The following is a 26,002-nucleotide window of genomic DNA, read 5'->3' on the forward strand; positions in this document are numbered from 1 at the left end:
TGGGAATTGGAATTGAGTTGTTGTAGCTTGCCACGAAAATCTCTTGCTTCAAGTGTTGAATGTTTGCTCAAATAACAACAGCAACAACAACATCAACAGCAACAACATCAACATCAACAGCGATCTCAAGATCTTGAGCTCTCGATCTTGTTGTCGATCTCAGAGGCGCGGTGAAATTTGACAAATGAACCACCAAAAAAAAAATACAAAAAATATATATATAAAAAAAAGAAGAGAAATACTGATAGCAACCTTTCGTGCATATGCATGCGTGTGTGTGTTGTGTGTGTAGCCTGAAGTGATCATTATTAATGATGACGATTTGTTGATATTTTTGTAACGTGTTATAGAAAAAAAAAAAAAAGAGAGGCCTCGGTCTGCGTTCCGTTTCGTTTCGATCGCACAATAATATCAACAGAAATTACAAACAAGTGCAGTCCTGCAAATGCCAAGTCACGCAAGCACCACCACCACCACAGTGACCACTATAACCACAGCCACTAGAACCACCCGCCTCATGATGATGATCCACACAAATTGCTATGCAGCTGCTGCTGCTGATGTTGTGGCCGGAAATCTTTGCATAATCTAGGCTTATAATTCAATTAATACGATGGCTTGTGCACTTAACGCCGACTCTGAAGTGCAACACTAGAATGCTGCCACATGACTGGCAACTTGAGTGTCGAGTGGTAAGACGAGCTCCAACACTCTCTCTTCCCCTCTTACTTTTTATCTACCAATTGCCGTTGCAATCGCCGTCACACTGTCTGCTGCAGATGCTTCAATCTTAGCTGCAACATCAACTCCATCTCCATTTCCATCTCCAACCTCAGCTGATCAGTGAACAGTGCACAGGTGATGAAGTTGCACCGGAAATCGATAGAGAGTCAAAGCTCAGTTGGCGTTACCAAGTGACACATTAGCGATCAATTGCTTCATAGTCAAGCTGATTGATTACTTTGGCTTAAAAGCTTGCCAACTTGCAAATGTATCTTAACAGCAATCTCTGTCTAATATTTGTCTATAAAAGATCTTTTAATTGATTGCCACTTAAGAGCTTAAAAGAGTTGATTATTTCTTGTTGTACTTACTGGCACTTATCTATCCTTTACTTTTTCCAACGATCTGCACTTAATGAATTTTTATACTCCTATTTGTAATGTCCTTAAACTGAATTTTATGCAATTAGAAAGGCTTCAATCGAGTGGTTTTTAATTGTCTATCGTTTAATCTTTAATCATTATCAATCATTGACTATTCACTTTTGTCCACGTTGTGCAAATCTTATCTTCTGCTATCTTCTTAATTAGTCATATATTATTTTTCAACAAGTTTAAGAGTATTATTTTATTACTGGAAACCCAATTTTTTTTTGAGACGGAAGAGCGCTGGATTATTTTAAAATTCACTGATATTTATCCAGTTATGGTCACTTTCAAAATTAATGCCAAACTATTGTAAATCCCTGGTTTCATACTTCATTCAGAGATCTTTGCTTTGCTTGACTAATTCCTATTTCACAGTAATAATCTTCCAATTGATCCCATTTTAGAATAATAACACATTGATGGATTGTTTTTAAAAAGATTTTTTGTTGTTGTTTTCATTTTAATTGATTTCGATTCATCATTAATTGTAGTTGTTTATAATTTGTGTTAACTAAATGTTTAGTTTCGTGTAATCAATTTGCGATGCTTATCAATTTTGGCTATATTAGAACTATGTACAAAAATGCCTGGCCAATTACATATATATCTATGTATGTATAGGTGTGTGTATATGTATATATATATCATATATAGGTATTTCTTTTATACATTTAAAAAACAAGAAAATAAACAATAACAACATTTCTCATGATACGAGTATAGGCATATACAATAAGTATAAATATTTTACAAAAGCCTTGGCAAGCAGCTGCAGATTATAATTGTTATCAAATCGTTATCAACTAAAGAGTGAGTTAGATAGATAAAATTGAAAAGAGATAGCAGCAAAACACTTAACAATTAGACATTAAACTAAATTAAATTTAAATTTCATTTAAATTAAATTAACTAAACTATGCTTAGGTTTATAGGCTATGCAGGAATGTATGCTGAGATGTCTATATTTGTGAGTATGTGTATGTGTGTGTGTGTGTGTGTGTGTGTTGAACTGGGCTCGTTTGCCGATGCTCAAAGCAGCAGCTGTTGGACAAACTGCTTTCATTGATGGACTTTGATTATATTTTAAATACTCGTAATTCTTTAACGACTTTTTCTATGCATGTGTGTGTGTTTTTTTATGTGAATGTGTTTGTGTATCTAGTATATTTTTTTGTAGTTTTTTTTTTTTTAATTTCATATGAGCGTTTGCTGTCCGCGGCGACGCTTTACATAAAATTTTGACTAGGAAAGGACGTGTTTTCATTTTGCTCTTAGCATTGAGCTGCCAATGTCATTAACTAACATCGCCAGTGTCGATCATCATGATTATTGCAATAATGATCATTAGCGATGAGCACGCGCTGGCGAGGATTGCTCCAGTCACACCTCGCTGGGCATGCAGTGGACACTCGAGTCCTGCGACAGCTCATCCATTGAGGATTCTAGAGGGGAAACCCAAAATAAAATTACAAGAGAAGAGAGTCTTTAATTAGTTTGGTATTTGAATTGAAGTTAGATTAAAAAGCTCTTACCATGCGCTGGATATAGAGCCCCTTTGGTGCCATTCATATGCATGGGATTCTGTGCGTTATTCTGAAATGAATACGTTAACTGCAGGTTAATATGACGCGCAAATGAGCTTCCTTCCGGTTCGCGTACTGCAATCAGAAATCGTTTGTCAAAAAACAAGAACAGAAAAATCGAAATACTTTGATTAGCATCGTCGTATGGTATGGAGAAATAAGACTGGTGACTCTTAAAGGCTATAAAACTGAGCTACAGATATACAGATATACATGTAATTGTACTAAAAATAGTTAAGTCTACTACTTTGGCTACATTTTTACGGGTGGGGGGCATGCTGCACTAATCCACTACTTACTTTTATTCTTACCAGCATGTATGTGTTTTTTTTGACGCGCACGCGAATTCTGAAACCAAACTTGCGTCACACGCTTGCTCAGACCAGTTACTGAGGCAATACGCTCCAAATCCTGGCCATCCGGATTACTGTCAATCTGAAAGTTGGCCTGCAACACTTGCAATTGCTCCTCGGTGAAGGTGGTGCGTACGCGTTTCGTTTTACTCTTGTGATAACCATCACCATCACAGCCATCTAAGGGATACACAAGAGCCGAGGGCAGAGGGAAGAGGGAAGAGGGGTAAAGAATGGTGTTATTACTCAATGCTTCTTTTTTTCTTTACAGTGTACAGAGAACGTGCCTCTAAGCCTGGGCCTAAAAGCATTTTGACAGTGGACCAAATTGAAAATGTCAAAAGTGTTTATAGTTTATAGCCGTGTTGCTTTATGGCCCAAGCTTCTTGGTGGTCTGCTACACAAAAGGGCTAACATCTACAACAACAACTGCAACAACTCCAACGACATTCTCAAGCCGATCACGTCGTCTGGCTTTTGACTTGTTGTGCCTCAGTTATGACACGATTTCATCAGTCCAGGAGCCCCAATTGTCGACCTGGTCGATGGCGACTGCCTGGCGCTTAACTTCTGGCCAAGCGTTCCAAATTGCCACGTCGATTCGCTTGCAACTGAAGCGTGCCACATGTTCTTGCCACAAGTTGTTGTCGTTGTCGTTTAGTTTTCTTTTGGTTACGCTTACCGTCACTTGATGTGGTGCCACCCTCGACCGTTTCCAGATAATGAGCCTTGCAAAGCACACGGTCATCCATGAGCGCAAACTGTTCGCCAGTGGACAACTGGCGTCCACATTGATCGCAGGCAAAGCAGGCCAAATGAAATACCAAATCGCGCGCTCGTCGCACCCAATCCGAGGCGGAGATGCCGCGACAGCATTTCGAGCACTTGGCGCCGAAATTTCTGCAAAAAGGAGAAAAAAAACCAGAACGGAAATTGCTGTTAATGCTTAGTGATTTATATAAGACTTAATGATTGTTAAAGGAACAAGTTGCCAGTTATGTTACGAAGCTCAATAATAATTATTTAAAAGCTCGCGTTTCGCTAGCGTTTTCGAGATATAAAAACGAGTCATTTAAAAGCTCGCGTTTCGCTAGCGTTTTTAATGATTTGTTGGATAATGATAAATAAAGTAACGAGGTGCAAGCTAAGAATCGGAAACATTTAAAATTATGTTATGCAGCTCGTCTTTCACTAGAGTTTATTTTATTTGTTGCAGTAAATGTTTATAATAAAAACGGGTGCTAGTAAAGATTTGAAACTCGACAAGTCATTTAATAGCTCGCGTTTCGCTAGCGTGTTTCTAGCGTTATAATGATTTATTTGACAATGATAAAAAAATAATGTAAGGAGGTGTCAGTTAAGAATCAGAAACATTTAAATTATTATAGTATTGTAGTAAATGTTTGATAAAAAAGCAAAGTTCTTGATAATAATCTTAGCTCCTTCAGAAATTTTTTAGCTCGTGTTTCACGCGTTTTCCTAGCGTCACGCGTTTTTATAGCGTTTTCAGTTTACGTTGTCTAAGCGGAAGTTGTTGCTCTCGCTGCTGCTGCTGCTGTTGCGTTTTTCCAAATGAGTTGGCAACTTTGGCAGCTTATTGTTAGCTTTTAAGCTTATTTTTACAAGCACAACAATGTACGGGTCGGTTGGTTCATATGGGAGGGATGACTGGACCTCGAGACCTCTCACTCTCTGGATATCTGACGACCATCATGATGATAATGATGATGATGATGTCTCCATCTACACGTTTGACTCCAAAGGCCCCTTGGCCCAGCGCCCAATGCACACTTAAAATTCTTAACTTGAAAAATAAATATTTTTACAGCATCTCACGGCGCGTTTGTTTGTTTATTTTCATTTCGTTCGCCGTCGACACCGTTTTCCGCCTGTGTGGACAGCACAAGCGACAGCAACGAGTATCTATAGTTGTATCTGTGTCTGTATGTGTGTGCATCTGTAAGATACTTTGCTTGCAACTTGCATTTAAAGGCTGTATCTGAAAGTCGCTTTCGTAACGTTTTGGTTGCATCTTTCTACTGGGGTGTTTATCTTAGGGATTAAGTCGCAACGTTGTCGAATTGTTACAATTAACCTTAGACTTTATCATGTACTCGCCGGTTGTGTGGGAAAATAACTTGAAAACACTTGTGCACACACACTCGCACACATGCTAACACAACAAAAATAAAGAAAAGACTTGGAAAATGAAATGAAAATCCTACAATGATCGCATCGATTTCGACATGGGAACAAACGCCGAGAAAGTATCCAATAAAGTATTAAATGAATGCCGAATTGACAATAATAAAGGTATATAAAATATATGCTAAAAACCTGCCACCTGTTGACTATAAAAACGACCATTAAAGTTAGGCACCAATCTTGTTTAGATGATTTTAAAATCTGATTTCAAAAAGCAGTTGGCAAATTGTTGTAGTTTCGTATTTGTATTTATTAAATCGATACTCACTTGCTGTAATCGGCCTTGCAGTAGACCTGACGTTCCCGAATGAAGCACGACTGTTGGCGATCCAGCGGACACATGCACATGCAACATCTGAGGCAATGGGCGTGCCACGAGCAGCCGCCAACCTCGAGGAAAAATCGATCCGAGATTGGTTCGCCGCACGCTGCGCAGGAACGCAGCTCAGTCTGTAAATGAAGAAATGGTTAATAAATTATCCAACTGAATATTGTATCTGTATCAATGTGAATGAATCTATGCGTATTTCTATTTCTAAAGATAAAAATATAAATAGTTTAATAAATATTTCAACCATAGATAGAAGCATAAATTATCTAAATCAACATGTGTATATTCCTTTTAAAGATCACTGCACTCTAGCAGTTCTTCTCTAGCAACAAATGCAAATTGTTTTACACAAAACCCAAAAAAAAAAACAAAAACATTCAAAAAAAGCAAAATTTATTTGCTTCTTTTCTCGTTTGATGTCAGCTCAAAGCCGAACCGGATCGTCGCGGTTTTGGAACACTGATCTTTACTCTAATCGTAGCGCCTGGTTTTGGGATCTTTTGTTATGCTTTCAACTGAAATCGCTCAATAAATCTATCGAATGTGCCGTCGGCTTCTGTTTTATTTCTTCGCTGCAACATTTAGCTTATTAATGTATATTAAAATTCCAAAAAAAAAATAAAGCAACAAATAAGAAAAATAACACTAGGAAACGCCATCGGCTATAGACGCAGACGAGTTTCTATTGTTTTTATAAATTCAAATCATAAATTTGAAAATGTTATGCTAATTGTTACCATTTCAGTTAAGCTGCTGTTTCACTAATCGCGACTCCACATTCACAGTCACCGTATCACAATCACCGTTTTGAGTAGCAGTATTTGAAAATTTTCGCCAAGATTGATTCATCTAATTTATGGACCATCGATCGTTCGACTTATAAATATTCATTGCGACTGCATGTTACGCTGTTTTTAAAGTGTCTTAAACAAATTTTTATCACATTTAATATACGCGTACTCTTCGGAATCGATAAATTCGATAAATACTTGAATATTGTTTATGTTTTTAAATGGATTTTCTGTGTTCACGCCATATATCAAAGAATATCAAAACAGCTACATTATTTTTAATTAAATGAATTATTGATAAATAACGAAATTAACTAAATTACACTTAGATCAATTAATTTAACCAATGAATGCAATTTATCATTTAATGTGTATCTAAGTAAATTAAAATACTATATATTAAGAAATTAAAAATATCTTCTGTAGTTTTTAATTCTTAATATATTAAAACTTTGACTCGTTTTCTGTACATAGAATATTTTTTATTATGCAGATGCTGCTCTATCTCATTGCATTATATCATTTTGTATTTCAAGACTTGTTTTCTTTAAAAGTTCTGCAGCTTTAGTGATTATGCAGATAGATTGTATTTTATTGCAATTTTTCAACTTTTATAGTTTTGATTGAACTATTTTCTATTGATCTCTGATTTAAAGATATCAAATATTATACAAAAACTTATTCAATTAATTCTTTTGTTGTCTTATAAGCTTAACAATTCTGTTGACATTTGCTGTGAACAGATATAATATCTGTCTTTTTAGTTTTTAAAGGAAGTACTCAATCTTTCTTCTTAATATCTTTGAAGAACAATATGGGCTATTTAACTGTCTCAACTCTTAATTCTTTCAATTTATTATACTCAATACAAATGCAAATTGTTTGCAGTTTTTGTCTCAATTGAGACTTTTCTTTGTATTCTATATGCTTTAAAACATTTCAATTTCTCTGGTTCAGTTCGACATTTCGGTGCAGGGCTTTAAGCTATTTAATTAATGGCTAGCGTTTTGCATAATTTCAATTCATTAATATAAAAATAAACAAAAAAAAATTGTCAACAGAAAAAATAAAAACAAAAACCAAAACAAACCGCAAAGTCGACGGCGACGACTTCAAAATTGTTTTTCCATTAATCAAAGCGACAGTGAAAATAAATTTACCGTTTTTACAAATTAATTGCTGGCGTTGGCGATGAGTTGTTGTTGTTGTTGTTGGTGTTGCTGCTGTAGCAAAACAATTGTTGCTACAACTGATTGTCGTGTAAAGTTTTTGCAACAGCAGCAGCAGCAACTGAAGCTGACAACTTGTTATTAACTTGGCTGACAAATTTCGCTGCCGGACAAAAAAAATAAAAATACGTTGCCGTTGACAAAATACACACAAAATAAATATAAATAGCGCGAGACATTAACAACGACAACAACAATAGTAACAACACCAGCAAATACACATAATACAAAAATAAATACATATTTAAACAAAAAGTCGGCCGTGACTAGGCCGCAGGAGCGGCACAAGATCAAAGGGTGTCTGTGCCTGTGAAGCGACTATACCAATTAATAAAACAATAAAATATATCTAGAGGGTACTCCTAAAACTAAACAAATATGTGAGGCAGTTGGGGAAAAACAGCAGCAAGAGTAGCAACAACAATAACAGCTACAACAACAACAGCAAATACTCATACACATATTCACAAATTATTCATGACAATTTGTAGATACAAGCTGGCAACTATGAGACACTCGCACAGATACCACAGAAGGTATACAGTATAGGGGAGTGATAGGAGGGGGATGGGGGGGGGGGGTCTTAGGGTAGGTTTTATGCCTGGGAAATGCCTTTGGAATTGAAATGAAATAGCCAAAAATGCAATATGGCCACCATCAAAACACACAAGCATACACGAGCAACATGTAGCCGAGTGTATCTCACAGATACACTCACGTATCTCACGCATGTATCTGTGTAGTTATAACTACATGCTAACATGATGGTTGCTGCTCATTTTTGTTGCCTCTGCTGTTGCGTTTCCCGCTGCCATTTAACTTTTCAACCGCGTCGCTTGTGTGACACGTTTAATCGCGCCCTCCCCGTGTGCCTCCTTCCCCCTTCCCTGTCCTTCCGTATGCTACCCACTGCTCCTGCCACAACCACAACGAGCCTGCGCGTTGACTGCGTGCCCCTTCTCCCCTATCCTCAGACTGACTGCCTGCCTGCCTGACTGCCAGCCTGTCACTTTCGTTTAACTTTTCAGATTGCTCGACCAGCGAGCCAAAAACCCAGAAGCTGCCTGCACTCCCAGTTCGGGGTGTTTTTGGCAATTTGTTTTCCCGACGCCCGTTATGACACAGACACTAACACTATCACTAATACACACACACACACACGCACTAACACATCGAAGGCCAGACTTTGACTTGACTGGCGGTCTGTACTTCATATATGCATTTAACGCTGTTGTTGTTGCTGCTGCTGTTGTTGCTGCTGCTGCTGCTGCTGATGTTGTTATTGTTGTCATGTCTATGCCCACTTCTGAAAATATGTCTGTTGTCAGAGGACAAGCCGAAGTGGCATTTTGGCGAGCATGTCATTTGACTGTAATTTACTCATGAATGCTGAGGTTTTCTCCCTGAATTGCATAAATCTCAACAGGCTTTTGAATATTAAAAGGCCTCTGTTAAAGTGCTAACTATTTAGCTATCACTTACATAGATTCACTTAGTTGATTTCAATTAATATAATTTACTATACATATATTAATAATTTAGCTATGAATTAATAGACTTTCACTCTAAATACTTAGCTAGCATTTAAAAAGGCACTCAAAAAGTTAATTCATACTATTAGATTCAAAAGATCTGAAATCATAATATATTGTACAATATAATTAATATTTTTATTTTCATTTAAAACCAATCATTGGGCAGTTTTCTCTTCACTTATTACCACATCTTTATTAAATTCATATTGATAACATCTCTTTAAATAGCTAAATCATGCTAATACTTTCGGATAAAATGCTAAAATGTCAGATAAAAAGTTTAAAGATCTGTATATAATGATGGTAATGATGGGATAAAAAAAACAAATTATTAACAAATTTTATGGCCTTTCAGATTCAATGATAACAAAAATTTAAACTGACACACAGACTAACCCAGTTTACTGTGGATTTGCCTTTTTGGAGTATTGGCAACTAGAAAAGGCAAGTAATATCTATATAAATATACATTTATATTACTATAATTTATATTGTAGTTTTACTAGAAAACTCTCAAGTGTTATATAAGCAATGGGTCGCCATTTCTTAAGATCGCTGTCTATGCTATCATAAAAATTCCATAAACAAAACTTGCACCTTGCAACTTTTGCTCAAATGTCATAAATAACAACCTGGGACGCAATATAAAACGCAAAGAGCGATACAAAAGGCCAGCAAGAACTATAAAAGAAGCAAAGAAAGACAGAGAAACAGGCAGAAAGACGCTGAAGAGTATGCAATAAAATTTACAAGCTGCCATTTAATGCCCCATAGGGAGGGGATCTGACAGTTGATAACACCACAAGAAACAAGCTGTCTATAGAGAGGTGTGATACGTATATATACGTATATATATATATATATGTATATGTTAAAGTCAAGCCCAGGAATTTGAATGTGAACAAGTTGCATGAAACTAATCAATTGATCAACTTAGCCATTGATCTCCCTTTTTAACTCTGACTTTCAACAGTAGCCGCTGTGGCGGACAATGGAAAACCCTAGGAAAAAAGAACTATATCATCTTCAGTGGCTGCTGCACGCCCAGAAGATCGATTACCTAAAAAACGATTCACAGACAATTTTCACGTCATTGCGCAAATTGAGCGATCATCAATGGGAGCAGTTTCAATTCGAATTCGAATCTTCGTCTCCTTCGACTCGATCGATTGATGGTCTCAAAAGAGACAAAAGCCCTTGGTAGAGACACTTTTGAATCGCTGGTGACTTGTCATCTTTTGACTCTTTAGCTGAGGGACAAATGCTCGGCAATCCAAATAATGAAAATCAACAAATGTAAACAGCGTGAGAATGTTGCAGGCTCCATGACAAAAGCCGCCCAGCAACAATATAAAAAATATCTACAATAAATCGAACTATATATAAATATATATAAATATTGTATGTATGTGTATTATCTTTTGTTCAACTACTTGTCGCTACGACAGTTTGGCGAATGTTTTCTTAAGGCCTTTGGGCATTTTGGGCTCCATTTAAGGCGCTTTTAAACTTGACATCAACAGTAATAATAATACTTAATAATAATATTTGTTGTAATAAAAATAACAACAAATGCAAGTCTAAGCGCCAGTTAACAATGAAGGTTGTTCCAAAACATTATTTACAATATAATATATTTTACAATAAAGAGTTGTCGTTTGACTTATAAATCACAACGAATAAATATATATTTTCTGTTTCTTTTTTAAAGACTTTCGAAAATGGCAGCTCGTCATTTAATTAGAGCTACCTTTTTGTTCTGGTTTATTGTTGTTGTTGTTTTGTTGTTGCTGAATTCGATATTCATTGCGTGGGATACTGTGTTTAAAAATATTTAAAAATATTATAGCAATTTACACGTCGGTGTTTGTTTGGCGTTAAGATCAGCGTCGTAGCTGATTGTTATTTAATGACACTCTTTATGAATGAAAACGAGCGATGCGCCCACACAGATACACACATACATATTAACATATATAGATATGTATATTTTAGTATACAATACTCGTACTCTCATGCACCATAAATTGGTTAAATGTTTACAAATATTTCACGACAGAGCAACTCCTACTCTGTGTCCCATTGTCTGTGTCTATAGCTATAGAGCTGAAGCTGTTGTCGCATCCATTGATCCAATCAAATTAATGGCCGCTATAACACAACAGAAAACAGAACAGAAAAGCAACGAATCGAAAAAGCGAAAGCTTTTCTATGGGAATACAGTGAATGCTGACTAAAAGCGCTAGCGAAAGCAGTGCAAAGGATGAAGTAGAAGTTGTTTAAGAAAAACAAATTAAGAATTGGATTATAATGATTAAATTTGTGAACGAAATGAACATAAAAAATACTTTTAAGCGTGCAATTAAAATTCCACTTTGTGACTAAAAACAGTATAAATTTAATTGATAAATGGTAATTTAATAATAAAAAGTCTTACCAAAAATAACCCTTACAAATTTGTTCAATATAATAAAGGTAAGGCCTTATCACAATATGTAGAACATTTAAAAATAAATGTATTGAGTAAAAGTAGTATAATTTTGAAAAATAATTTATTAATTGATAGATGAATAATAAGTTAAATATAATAAGAACTACAATAATGTTAATTGACGTAAAAAGTAAATCTTGAGAGTACATAAATGTTCTTTACAATTTTTATTGCTCAATTTAGTTTGGTGGGTCTTGGGTGCAGACCTTTCTTTGTGTCGTTTGTTCTCTTTACGCAGTTTTCACTGTATTTGCATCCGCAAACAGAGTTTGCAACACGTTGCAACACGTCGAGTCGAATCGTTGACGTTGTCCTGCTGCGAGTCAGCAAACTTAATTACCGCTTTATGTCAATGGCCCAACATGTTTTTGCTAAATTTATCAGCGTTATTAAATTTTATCACTGGCGACAAAATGTGCATATGCCATTCAATTTTCACAACATATTCACACATCACACATATATGTATACAGCTACAGATACATAGATATAGATACATTTACAGTTGCTGACATGAACTGCCGTTGGCAGGTTTCAGTTGCGGCTTTTTGGACACAGACGAACGCGCTTTTGGCCTAGGCAAATATTATGATGGCAACCCATTCAGAGGGGAGGCAGAGTGGCAGGGAGGAAGAGGCAGAGGGCTGATAGAGACAGAGACAGAGTGAGAGAGAGAGAGAGAGTGTGTGTGGAGGACAGCACGCACATGGCGGATTAGCTGGACGTTGCTTTTGTTGGCGTAACATCGTAAAATATTTTACGGCCAATAGGCCCAGCGAGCTGCCAACGTTTTTATAGCCACAAAAAACAAAAAAAAGAGCGGCAAAGACATTTTAGAGCTTCAGCTGCCAGTTGAAGATGTGTTTGTCCGTTGTGCCCCGCTAAATAGTTGGCCTCCAATTGCTGCAATTGCATGTTACATGCATTTTCCTGCCATTTCCTTGCCAAACACTAAACTTGGCTTATAAAATCAACAACAAAGAAACAGCGACTGAAATAATATGATGGGTTTTGTTATGCTCAACAAGTGTTATTTATTTCTTTTTTTGTTTCTGTGCACAATAAATATACAAATATAATTAAAATGCCAAAAGAATTTGAATATTTATATGTATATCAATGTATATATACTGATATATAAACTGTTTTGGGGTTCTGTCGTATGACGAAGACTCTGTTGGCCTGGCCAGGTCGCCTCACACATTTGTTTTTAATGGTTATATTGTTGGGGCCGGTGTTGACAAGTTATTACCGCGATCAGCCGACGACTTAAAATGTCGCACTTTATTACACTACAAAACACAAAACTCAACTCAACTCAACTCAATTCCAAGCATCATCTCGAGATCTTGCAACGATCTTTGTTCTGTGTGTGGATTGGATTGGAACAAGGTAAATGGGAACTGGGAACTGAGAACTGAGAACTGAGAGCACTGGGAAACTGGCAATTGGGTATCCGAAAGATCGTTGACTGTCTTGTGTTTTACAGCCGCTATAAGCAATGTTGTTGTTGTTGTTACTATTGTTGTTGTTGTTATTTTTGTTGTTGGCAAACATTGGGCTTTGTGTGTGCTCCCAGACGCGTTTTATTATAACTGTGGCTCGCCCCATACGAAATAAATTTCATTTTAATACTTTCTTCGTTTTAGTTTTCGTATATTTTATTGGACTACGATGAGCACGGGAGCAGGGGGGAGAAACGTTGCTCCAAAAGTCTGAAAGTGATTTGCATACAAGATCGTTCTCACGTTTTTCCCACCAAGATTATCCACACTCACATCCAAAAAAAAAAAGCCAAAAAAAAAGCATCCACTTGATAGATCGTTCGGATCTGTTCGGATCGTATGGGATTTTTGGAGTGGATAGTATCGGATGAGTTGCAGCCAATACCGTTTTTATTTTTGGGCTGCTGGACATGCTGCCATTTCCATTGACCATAAACATAAACAGGTGGCAATATTCATTTGCATAGACAACGTTTTCATATTAAATTTCAAAGCGTTCGACGCTCAACGACATTCCGTGAGTTCCCCTTTGCCAGTTCCCCCCCTTTACCACTCTAGATAAGTTGAAATGGACACGCGGTGGCAAACAGAAAATTGGTATTCGATTTGACCATGTCTATGTTTCAATGTTGCTTAGCCCCTTTTAAAGTAGCCCTATTTTTTTAGTGTTGCTCGCGAACAGATTCAGATTCTGGAACTTGTTTTGATCATTTGCGGCAGCTGCCGTTGCGTGTTCCCAAAAAAAAAAAAAAGAACTAAGCTTATAAACTGATAAGCAAAACAACATTTGATGTTTATGTTTTACTTTTTTTTCAACGCAGCTAAAAGCTTCCCGAGATTGATTTTAAATGAGTAATTAATATTTACTATTTATAGTTATTCAAGATTTATCGATTTAATTTATTTGAATTTACATTTTTTAACTAAAGTTAATGTCTGTATAATATTTTTCATAATTGCATTATAATTAATATTTAATATCTGAATCTCGCTCTTTAACTCTCTTTCTTCTGACAAGCTAAATAATAAACTCAGCTCTATGTCAAACATTTTAAGTGCCATTTTTTATTGTTTCTCATTACTTATTTACTTTTTTTACGCTTAAACTCCAAACAACAGTTGTGCAAACAACGTCAGCTGAGTGAGAAGAGAACGAATTAGATAGAGAAAGAGTGTAGAAGGTAGAGGAGAAGAGAGTTAATAGTCTGCAACGGAGACCGGTATAAGCCCGATGATGCTGATCTGTCAGCCAGCACATTCGCCAATAAATTGCTTATAAATCGGCGCAAAGTATCTAACAATTTCGACACGCGTATTTCTTATTGTATATTCCTACTTATAACACCCTGCTCAAAGCCTTTGCGACGGTTCGCTTAGCTACAACATGCAGTTTGTATGTGACGAGATAATCTCTTTTTAAATAAATGTAAATTGTGAAGGTAGTTAGGTTATTATGGCATTGTATCTTTTGGCAAGCTAATTAAAATATTGTATATTTTTATTTCTTGATTTCTCCTGTGTCTCTCGTTCTTAAACATTACACAGGTCACTCCAAAAATAATATTGCTTTTTATACATGGTTTTGCATTAATAATCTTATCTTTGTCCTTAATCTTTGCGAATGAATTGCATCTCAAAGCCTATCTTTCATACCTATGCAAATTTAATCTCCTTAAAGGTAAGTGTACACTAGCTTCGGGTAGCTCAGCTTTCCGGTTCGTGCACATAATATAATATTGTTGTTTATGGTCAACGAATTTTTAAGGCATTCATCATAAAATTCGAGTTAAGATGAGGCGAGTCGAGTCGAGTGGAGTGCTGAATCTGAATGCTTTTGTCTTTTGGTCAACATGTCAAAGCCACATTAAATTTCTATAGTAAGACGACGCCGACTGCGACTGTCTTTTTTTTACAGCTTTTACGATTTGCATTGTGTAAAGTTGAATATTTTTTATTGAGCATTGACTACAATTAATTAGTTAAATCTGCATTTTGCATAAATTAATAATAATATTTTTTTTTTAATATTTGCTATCGGTTATTGTCGTTTTGTTGTTGTTGTTGTTGTTGTTGTTGGCCCGCTCGTGTGGCACACAAAAAGCGCGTCTTTTTATTGTGAATGCAAATTTGTTTCTTCTATGTTTATGTTTAAACAATAAATCAAGTTTGAAGTTCAGTTCAGTTCATGCAAATTTATGTTGCTGCTCCGCATGCTTAATTTATTTAGAATCTGACTAAAACGACTTTGAAATATTTTGTCGGTATTTCTTCAAAACTAAATTCCAAGTTAAATCTCTCATCTGGCTACTGTGCTAGATTTCTGCTACAAAGATAAGCTAAAGTCTAGCACTAACATTTGTCTAAGAGCTCTAAAAGCTTTTGCCAATTGACAAACAATTAAATAACAATATTTTCTCATACACATACACAAATGGATAGAAAGAGGGAAAAGGGAAAATTGCGAGTGGAAAACTAATGACCAAATCGACAATAAAAAGACAAGAGGCAAACATTTATTTAGCCAAACGATGAAAGTTTGTGGAAAATGTAAAATAAAATCGAATGGTTTGTCGTTACGGATTGTTAGACAGCAGAAGGGAGAGGGGCAGGCTCGGGGTCAGGGGCTGAGTATATATATATATATATATGGCTATATGGTTTATGCAGGCTGTGCAATGATTTAGGGGCGGGTTTCCCTTTCTCCCGCTCTGTCCCTGCGTTATTCTTTTCGAGTACCATTGACAGGGCGACAAGATACAGATAGAAGTTACAATGATTTGTGGCATTTTACAATTTCATTTGCCGCTGCACGAGTACGAGCCCCTTTTGGGTCCATGCATCATTTGTAAGCCAACTAAGCGTCCTTTAAGGACTATTTTGCGGATGCACTCGACGAACAATGCCACAGAGACCTCAAGACTACACTTCATACACTTCAATACGATACGATTTCTTTTGTGCGGTTGCCAGTTTCCAGTTGCCGGTTTGAGTTTTGCCTTTTGCCTTCTGCCGGCTGGCGTCTGCATTTGATTTTCATTTTGGGAATTTTCACATTTACCTGCTAAAAATGCTGCTGTGACTTTGACACGTTTCTCCCCAGAGGGACTGGGAAGGGCAGAGAAGAGCTACCAATACAAATTACAAGAGGCGCATGCGCAACACAGAGAAGGACCAACAATTCAACTTCAAGCTGACCACTCGACTTGGCCTTTTGTCTTCGTTTAGTTTGCAGTTTTGTTCTGGGCGCATAAACAAAGGTGTGATATTTGTTTGTCTTTTGTGCCTGATCTGGGCAATTGGCTCAAGTCAAGATGCATTTTGAGACACTCTCTCTTGCATTCTCGATTCTCTATTGCCTTTGTTCGCTGCACAGGCGTCGACTTCTTGTCAGCATTGTCACGCCACGCCGCAGTTTTCAATTAGGCATTAGATGTGGCTCTTGTCCATTGCCAAAAATCCAATTACATTGCCTTTAAATCTGTGGGCAATGCAGTGACCCATCAACCGACTTGGTCAAGCAGCTGCTTTTTGGCCTGGCCAAGATGTCATTTGAGCGAGTTGCAACTGGCACGCGTTCTTCTGTTGCACCTTGTGTGGGATTTAACAACTAAAGATCTGCTTACAAAATGCACCTTTTGTGTGTGTTAAAGACATGCAATAATAAGCATATAATTCCTAAGGCGATAAAGAATGACATTCAAAGGCAAAATTATTGAATTTATATATTCTTGGTACAATCTTCTTTCAGTATAACATTTTATTATCAATGTTAATATTTCAAATTTTTAACACACATATTAATACTCCATTGATTTCTATTTAATGTTTTTAAATAAAACTCTTGAATTTTTTGAACACAGTACCTTAAAAATTGAAAAATAAATGTAATTCCTTTGTGAGACTATTTCGAAAATTAATTCCCTACAAAATAAAAAATAAATTTCATTAAATACTATAATAAAATTTTCTCCACATTGAAAACGAAAAGTTTACAATTCAAAGTTACAAAACTTCGTTAAAATTCAATTTTATTTTTAAATTACTGAACTCGTTTTTTTTTAAATATATGAAGTTCATCTCTGTATAAATTTAGTATATTTTTTTCTTATTCCCAGCTTCATTCTCAGTTAATTAAGAAATTACAAGCATTATGCCTGAAGTGACATATTAAGCATATTGAAGACAAATTGTTAAACTCTAAGCTCAACTCATGATCATTCACATGTCCAGCTAATAATAACTTATCGCATAGTTCTCAATTAAAAAAACATGCCGCTTTGCTTATGTGGTTTTTTTTTTATTTTTTTGGAGGCGTCAACAGCTTTTCAGTTTGGGTTTCTATTTTTTGTAAATATCCTAGTGAATTATTAATGAAAAATCGTTTATTGAAATATGTATATTTTATAGTTGCTTTGCAGACATTCGACATTTGAGAGTTTCAGTATTTATGCCTTTCCTTTGCCTCTTTCTCAGTCGAAAATAAAACGACGAAACATTCGTTGAATATTCATGAATATTCATAAGCTGCGCTTTGTGGCGTCATAGCTCTGGGCACAAGATTTTGTGGGTCGGGAAGGGGATCTACAACTGGGGCGGTTCAAGATCGATGATGTCAAGTAGAAATACGACACAAAAAAATTTTAAAATATATAGGGAATTAAGCCTGACTCTATTGTTGTTTAGTTGCGGTTTAGAACTGTTGACATTTGATTTGAAGTCGCGCTGCTGCGGCATTTTTCCTAAGATCTCCCGCTGTGCATATTGACAGTTATTAAAGGTCCGCCAGTAGAGCATAGAGTAAAGAGTTAAGAGTTAGCCACATGCGATCATCTATAGAATTGGCTTTACGTGGGCCTAGAGATCAATTATAAAAGCCAAGTTCGCCCCCAAAAAATTGTTGAAATTTATAACAGATTTTGGCCTTTTATGTGCGGTCCAATAAGCGTCAGCACCTTGTCTAATTTGCTATGGTAATGAAAATTATGTTTATGGATAATGCCATGAAAAATAAAAAAAAAAAAAAACAAAATATGTAGAAACCATGAAGCATAAATCATGCAACATGTATCTGCTCAACGTATCTTTGTAGTGTATCTGTATCTCAAAGAGCCAACTCATTGCTGTCGAATGTCCAATATTTAACATTTTACAGCATTGTATTCTCTTGAATCCTGTGGGTGGCTCAGCACTTGCGTCAGAGTTCACACAATGATCTCAGCGGGTGGCAATCAAAAAAAAAAAACACTGAAAAAAACGATACCTTAGCAAAAGCAAATCTTCGAGAGCTAAAAATCGATTAAAGCAAAACGTTTGTGCTCAAAGTTGTATTTTTGAATGAACACTTTTGAGCAAATGCCCCGAAAAGATTTAGAAATTAAAAACGTTAACTAATGATAAACGCGCCTATCATTGCCGATTGCCGTTTCAACCTTTTCAATGCAGCTCTACATCAAATACAAAATGATTTCGGTCTCCTGCCTCCGGCCTCCTCTTAAAATTCATAATTTCAATGTGTGGGCTTGACATGGTCGTCATTCAATCCAAATTCGTATACGAATATTCAAAAAAATTTGAATCAGTATACAAATGCGATTCCACAGCCCAACCAAATTTCACCCCCCCATGGTGCGATTTGTGTGCTTTTAATATTCACCGACTCTCAAACGGCGGCTCCGATTGCCGGCCTGTCGTCTGTTTTGAAAACTCATCGTTTTCCAAAGTTATTAGTACGGTTTGTCGAGAGAGTTGATGGCTTTGAATTGCCCCAGGGGCATTGTTTTAGATACGATACGATACCCTAACTTATCCCCCATACAAACTATACAAACTAACGCCGCCTGTTGCGTCCCAGCGGGTTTTTGGTTCAATATCTATTCAGCACGTTTTGTAGGTCACCCCGAAAAGGTTTTACATGTGCATCAATTAAAAAAGAAATAAAGGAAAGTAACATTTCCTCAACTCTGCGTAGGTGTTGCCCAACAAAAAAAAAAAGAATTAAACGTTATTTCCAACGGTTTCCAATTGAATTCAGGAATATACAAAGCATTTCGATGCACTCCAAAATATTTTAGTATAACTATTAATTTTTTACGAAACTCAATTTACGTTAAATTCTCTTCAAGATTTATTATATTCGTCAGGATTAGTTACCTTCCAAATACATTGAAAATTTTTTGTTGTATTTGTTATCAACAATCATACTTCATATTTATTTATGACAATCAAATTCATTAGATCAACTTATTGAAGCAATCACTTAGGCTTCTCAATTTATCATGCATCACACAGTTTAAGTTTACACTAACATTAATTTTTTGATTTGATTTAATTTTGTTTCTCTTATTCAAGTATAAAATAACATTGCAGTTTGCCTACTAAATTGAAAAATTAGTCTTTTTTCTTTAAGAATTATTTGCAAAATACTGTGAAGTTAACTTCTTTTATGTTTAACTATATATAAAATTTAAAAAATCACTTTTAGAAAGATAAAAAAAAATATATATTAATATATTGATTGTTACGTGAATACAGTGCCCAGATCTGTTACGATTCGGCTAATTTATATTAATTTCTCAACATTTTTTTAGATTTTTCAAATAACTATTCGGCTTTGATTAGCAATTAACTAAAATAAACAAATAAGATGAAACCCTCACTTGAAACTGAACTTACCTTCATTTTAATTGCCTCCACAATTTTGGCGATTTTTAATCCAAGTCTTTTGCACAAAATTCTTCAGCCAGCTTTTGGCAATAGATCTGGATCTATTAATTGATAGATCACTTGTTGCTAGACGATGCAAATTGTTTTGACGACTTGACGGATCAGTTTGTCAAGCGTCCAACAGCTGCCACTAAATACATGCAAATTAATTGCATAAGATATTGCGAATATGAATACAAGAGTATGAGTGTGAGTATGAGTATGAATGTGGGTATCTACGCACTCGTATAGGCGTGTGAAAATTTGCAAATAATATTGCGGAAACACTTTTATTGATTAGCACACATAAATTCTGAAATTGTTCACTGGGTTTTGGTTTTTTATTTATTTATTTTTTTTTTTTTTGTTATTATTACTATTGAATTAATTTGTTTGAGGGTTTTTTCACCGACGCTAAAAACTCGCAGCGGGCTGCTTATCAAACGGCGCGAAACGCGTGGCGCGATAACAGACGCCAGACGGAGTCCGGTTTGAACAGAGTTCTGGGTGTCTCCGGCTCTCTGGCCGGCGATGATGATGAGTTGAGACGATTGAAACGACAACAACAACAGCACAACGAGGCAGCTGCGGCAGCTGAGGCGAGCGTTGAGGCGAGCGACGTTGTTACAGCTACGAGGCCACTGCATAAACTGCCGGCGCTCTAAACTCAGCTCATGGATCAGCATGGATGTGACGCTGGCGACGCTGACGACGACCGACCCGGTTTCGAGAGTGGTAGGCAGCATAAAGCAAACACCAATACACACACACACACACATTGAATACGCACCACCACCAGCAGCTGAAATGAGCGTAAGCAAACCCGCTCAACTGGTTTTGGCTCAGCTTGTCTCGGGGGTTGTGTGGTGATTGGTTGCCATGGCGTCGCGCTCGAACGGCAACGCCCCGCTCTTAACAAGCGAGGAACGAGTTCTTATAAGCGTCCCCCATTTTGAGTGAATTCATTGTGCATCTCTCTCTCTCCCTGCTTGCCACCATCAATGGGCCAATTGAGTGCGCCGGCGCGTGCCAAGCATTTGAGCCAACTCGTTTGAGCCGAGTCTCTTTTGACTTGAGCCACTGCGGTTGTGTGCCATTGGGTGGGTGGTTATGTATGCTGCCCACGCTTCACTGCCACCAACAACCAGCAACCAGAACAGAGCAGAGCGGAACAGAGTCAAGCCGGAGTAGAGCGTTGCATACGGCGGATACGTTGCGACAACGGACAGCGGCGCACTTGACTTTTTTGGGGTCAAACCGCTTGACGGTCCAAAAGCAGCAAGTTGACAGTTTTTCAACATATTTTCATTTGGTTGACGAGGCGGCATTTGGCATGCCACCATGCTAAGACCGCTCCAGAGATGCGATAAGCGAGTATGTGGCGGAAGTGGAGTAGCAAGTAGCCATTTAACATTTCAGCTTAAAGATTCAGCAATTACATTTAAAGAACATTTGATACAGCTACAAAATGATACAATACTTGATTTTAAAGATGCAAATGATAAGTCAGGAAAACCAATAGAATGTATTTTGTACATATATACAAAAATAAAATTTATTTATTTAAAAAATTAATATTTAAATGTTGAGCTATAAAATTAATTATTTAACTAGGAATATTTTCACAGTATATTACACTTTTACACTACACTATTAAACTTTTTTCATAGTTATATGAAGAATATTTGCACTATATCATTTTCCACTTTTTTCCATTTTTATTTTAGAAAAATATTAAGAATTTCTGAATAAATATAAAGGGATTTTGAAATAAAACAAACCCAAAGTTCTAATACCTGAAAACTTTTAAATTTTGATTAAAAATCATAAAATTAAAATCTGCAACAAATAAGTCAATTTTGTAATCTTATTTCCCGTCATTTTTTTATTTTTTCAATTAATTTTTATAAGAAATCAATAAAAAATATGCTATATAATAATACGAATAGTAACATTGGTAATAAACAAACATAAAAATTCAATATTATTATATTCTATAAAACAAATTAAGCTATAATCACTTACTGGTCTTTACTATCTTTTGCAAACAGTTTCAGCATTATTTTAATATGCATATTATGCTATTGTTAGCAAACAACTGATTCAACTTATAGTTCGTTAAACATCTGTTACTGATTCATGTGTATGAAAGTATGTACTTCCACATTTCATCTTTCAATTTAAGCGCGCCTCAAGCACTTTAACTGTTCTTTCTCGCTGTCTCTTTCGCTCTCTCTCCCCCACTTCCTCGGTATTTCCATCTCTGCCAAGTGCTATTCACAGCCTATTTCTTATTTTCTGACTGGCCGACACTTAAAGCCGCTTGGCATTCAATTGGCATTTTGCTGTCGCCATCATCGTCATCATCAGCCTCTGTCCGCCACTCCCCCCCAACGGCTTCCCCTGCCCCTCTCCCATCTTGCTGCCCTCTGCCCAACGCTAGCTCACGTTATTTAAGGATTAACATCATTTTATGCTGCCTCGCAATGCCTTTTTTGCAGGATTAAATGCTGCCTGCCGTTTGCTGACAGCTCCACCTTTCTTCTCTCTCTCTCCCGCTCTGCTTCTCTCTCTATCTATCTCTTTGTTGCTGCAGCTCTTTTGAATTGATTGCATTGCACTTTTTCACATACGTTGCTGTTGCTTTTGCTGTTGTTGGCGTTGCATAGTTTGCGCTGATGCGCCGCCTCCACGAAGCTGCCGCTTCCCCTCGATTCCCCTGCTGACCAGACTACAAAGTGATTTTTATGGCTTTTCGAGTGCACTTGCACGTGTGTGTGTGTGTGTGTGTGTAGTGTATGCAAATGTTTGAATATGTGTGCAAGTGTGCACTTTGATGTCTCCGGCTTACAAAGGCGGCACTTTAATGCTTGCCATATATCAAGAGCGCAAAGCTTGACAGCGACGTCAGCAATGAAAGCCTTAACACGCATACGCCCCGTAGGGCAGACAAAGGTAATCCCAAAGCAATGAGAGATATGCACAAAAGATACGTATAATATAAAGATATGTAGTTATTAATTAATTTAATGTCAAATAATATCATTTGAAGATATAAATTGTTAGGAATTTTAAATTGAATTAGTTAATAAAATAAAATAAACAATAAAATAATATTTGTTACTATTTTTAATTTTTAACTGAAAAGATTTACCTCAGGTTTACTATTCAAAACAGGAACTCCAAATAATGATTTCTTTGTTTTATTTTTAATAGAAAAATATTTCACTAATATGACTTTAAAAAAGCTTGAAATATATTCTTCTTCAAGAATTATCTATTTATTTTCACTATGGTTTACAAATTGACAACTTTCATATTTTACTTGCAAAATAATAACAAATGTTGAGCAATAAACTACAATAAATAATGAAAATCTTACTCCTTGAAATTAATTTTTTCTCTAAAATTAAAAAAGTAAAATAATATACAATTGATTCTTCTGGTAATAAAATGGTTTTTATTTAAAAACAAAAAATACTCATTATTTTAAATGACAAAATGGAACTAACAAAGTAATCATTCTTTATGAGTTTAATTTTTTGTGCTCAAAAATAATGATTATTTTTCTGTTTGTAAATTATAACTCAAACTCCAGTCATTATATTGTAAGTAAATCAATAAAAAATAAAAATAATCGTTATATTGTAAAATTTTAGTAAAACTTATAATGATTAAAGATTCAAAATATTTGTAAAAAATAATAATATCTTTTTAAAAGTATAATATACAAAAATTTAAATCTATACCTGTTAAGATAAAAGGAAGTTTAAAATATGTAAAGATCTCAGCGCTTATCAGGCAAGTGCATCGAACAACCTTTCACTCGGCAACTCGCTTATCCTTTGGGCCATCTGCGCACGCCGCACAAATAACTTCATCGAGGCACTAAATTGATTAACAGTAGCCCCCCTGAGCCCAGATCGAGACTGCGTCTGTGGCTTCAACAGCGACGGCGACTACAGCTGAGGTTGAGGCTGAGGCTGTGGCTGTCAACGCTTCCCGGAATGCCTTCCATTTACATGCCATAATTTTTAAATGTCACCAGTTTACAAAAGCGCTGACCATTTGATTTTGACCGCAACGGCAGCAGCAGCCGTCGCATCTTTTGGCCATTGTCTTGGGAAAACAGGTTAGTTAGTCGGTGTTGGTGTCTGACTTGAGCTACCTGCCGATCGAATCGAACGCGAACCCTAAATGAACTCATCCCTTTAGCCCGGCCCATAGACCCATAGACGATATTATATATTTATTTAGCTCTTTATTGAGCTGCAACCTGTCGCTGTTTGGGTTCCTCTTCTTTGGCAGATTTATGGGACGCTCAGAATGTGGTCGTCGTCTCCACTTGATGGCACAGTCAAGATACGACAACGGCTGCCCAAAAAAAAATATATAGAAAAACAGAACTAGCCTATTTCTGGTTGCGATCAAAAAATTTCAGGGTAATTTGTTGTTCTCAAAACTGTTGGTGGCATAGTCGATGGTTTCTCTCCCTCGCTGTCCTTGCCCTTTCTTTCGTTGGCTCATTCGCGCGTGTTATGAAGACGTCAAAACGTTCGATGAAGCCCAAACTACCCCAGTCCGAAAATGTGTAATTATTGCAATAAACGAGAGACAATGGAACCTGTGGTAAGACGGGAAAGGGGGCTCAAGCATACGTTGTGTACTCATAAATTCCCCCACAATTGTTCCTCTGTCTGGGTTATTAGGTCGCATACAATGTTTGCAAACGCATATCTTTATTTATCTCCTTGTTTTTTTTTTGTCGGACTTTTCTATTTGCTCGAGTTGTTTTAATGTCCTAAATGTTAACATGTTACGAGTGGAGTCTATATAAATGGATGTGTTATTAACCTTGAGGGCGTCCAATGCGTTTTCATAGCTAATAAATCATATCACAACATTTTCTTGTTTACTCCTCTCTAGCGTATACTCTATGTAAAAGCTTAGAGGGTTCTTCTTATAGACATTACTCTTGAAGGTATACCATTTTAATTTATATTGAGTGCAGGTCAGCTTTAATAAACAGGTTAACATAATATAATTTTCTTTTTTAAGGTAAAAGTCAACTCTAAAACTCATTGGAAAAACTGACTCCCCAACTAAATTTCTTTCAACTTGCTTAAAATAAAACAAACTTTACGTTATTCTGTTTTTGCCTTATACATTATGTATATATATATTTGTAATAACTCTCTAGTGTATATATAAATTAAAATAAATAAATACATTTTATTTATTTTGTTTTTTTTTTTGTATCATCATAATTATCATTATCGTTATCCTCGCCAGTAAAAACTTTATTTTTGTCTTTTTCTCATTTAAATCATTATTACGAGTACTTTTACGTGCGGTTTTGTTGATCGAGTTGTTGTTGTTGCTTAATTTTTTTGTCGCATTTGTTCTTGTATAATTATAATTACGATGCATTTTACCTTTAGATTAATCATGATGTAATAATAATATTGTATAACATATTTCCCTCAAGGGTTTTGTTTATTTTCATTTCCCATATTCTATGCCTAATCTCATACTTTTGTTATCCCCGCGCTCTTTCGCTTTCTCTCTCTTAACGATCTCAACATTACTCTCAACATTATTCTCTCTTTTCATAACAAACAGAGCAACAAACAAAGAAATCCACAACAGGAGCAAATGTTCGATACGCGTACGAGTATTACAGGATCTTCCTTCCGATATTTATTATGCTTTCTTTCTTCCACTTTAGCTACCTTTTAACTGACTCTATCTATCTGGTTTCGGGACTATTCAACAAAGCGTTTCAGTGTTCTCTGGTACAATATACGTTTGTGCTTATTATTCAACTTCTCTTCTTCTTACAATCTCTCTTGATCTTTCTCTTTATTGAGCAGTTTCCCTATCTTATTTGGTACGTTTTATACTCTTTAATTGTATTGCATTTAGATAAATGTTATGTTATGTAAGCTGCATTTAGCATTTATTATTTTTTCGCGCACTTTTGAAAGCTATACTTAGTTTATGTGTATGAGTGAGTTCATAAGAATTGCAATGCTTGAAATGATAATAATAGATACTATAGATAGACTTTGATAACATTTCTAATTGCTGTATGTATTTGGTGCAAATATTTATCTATTACAATGT

General features: G+C 36.0%; 1 protein-coding gene across 1 annotated transcript; it reads right to left on the reverse strand.

The window, feature by feature from the left end:
• Window positions 1-2,489: 2,489 nt before the first annotated feature.
• On the reverse strand, window positions 2,490-20,520 carry LOC117787671 (LIM/homeobox protein Awh). Its single transcript, XM_034626252.1, has 6 exons — window positions 19,847-20,520; window positions 5,561-5,742; window positions 3,770-3,987; window positions 3,034-3,267; window positions 2,684-2,809; window positions 2,490-2,593 (listed from the first exon to the last, which is right to left on the reverse strand). Exons 1-6 carry the CDS (start codon window positions 19,850-19,852, stop codon window positions 2,532-2,534), a joined length of 828 nt encoding a protein of 275 aa, XP_034482143.1. The 5' UTR covers window positions 19,853-20,520; the 3' UTR covers window positions 2,490-2,531.
• Window positions 20,521-26,002: the final 5,482 nt, after the last annotated feature.

The sequence above is a fragment of the Drosophila innubila genome (genome assembly GCF_004354385.1).
Source record: "Drosophila innubila isolate TH190305 chromosome 3L unlocalized genomic scaffold, UK_Dinn_1.0 0_D_3L, whole genome shotgun sequence".
In the NCBI taxonomy this organism is placed as follows: Eukaryota; Metazoa; Arthropoda; class Insecta; order Diptera; family Drosophilidae; genus Drosophila; species Drosophila innubila.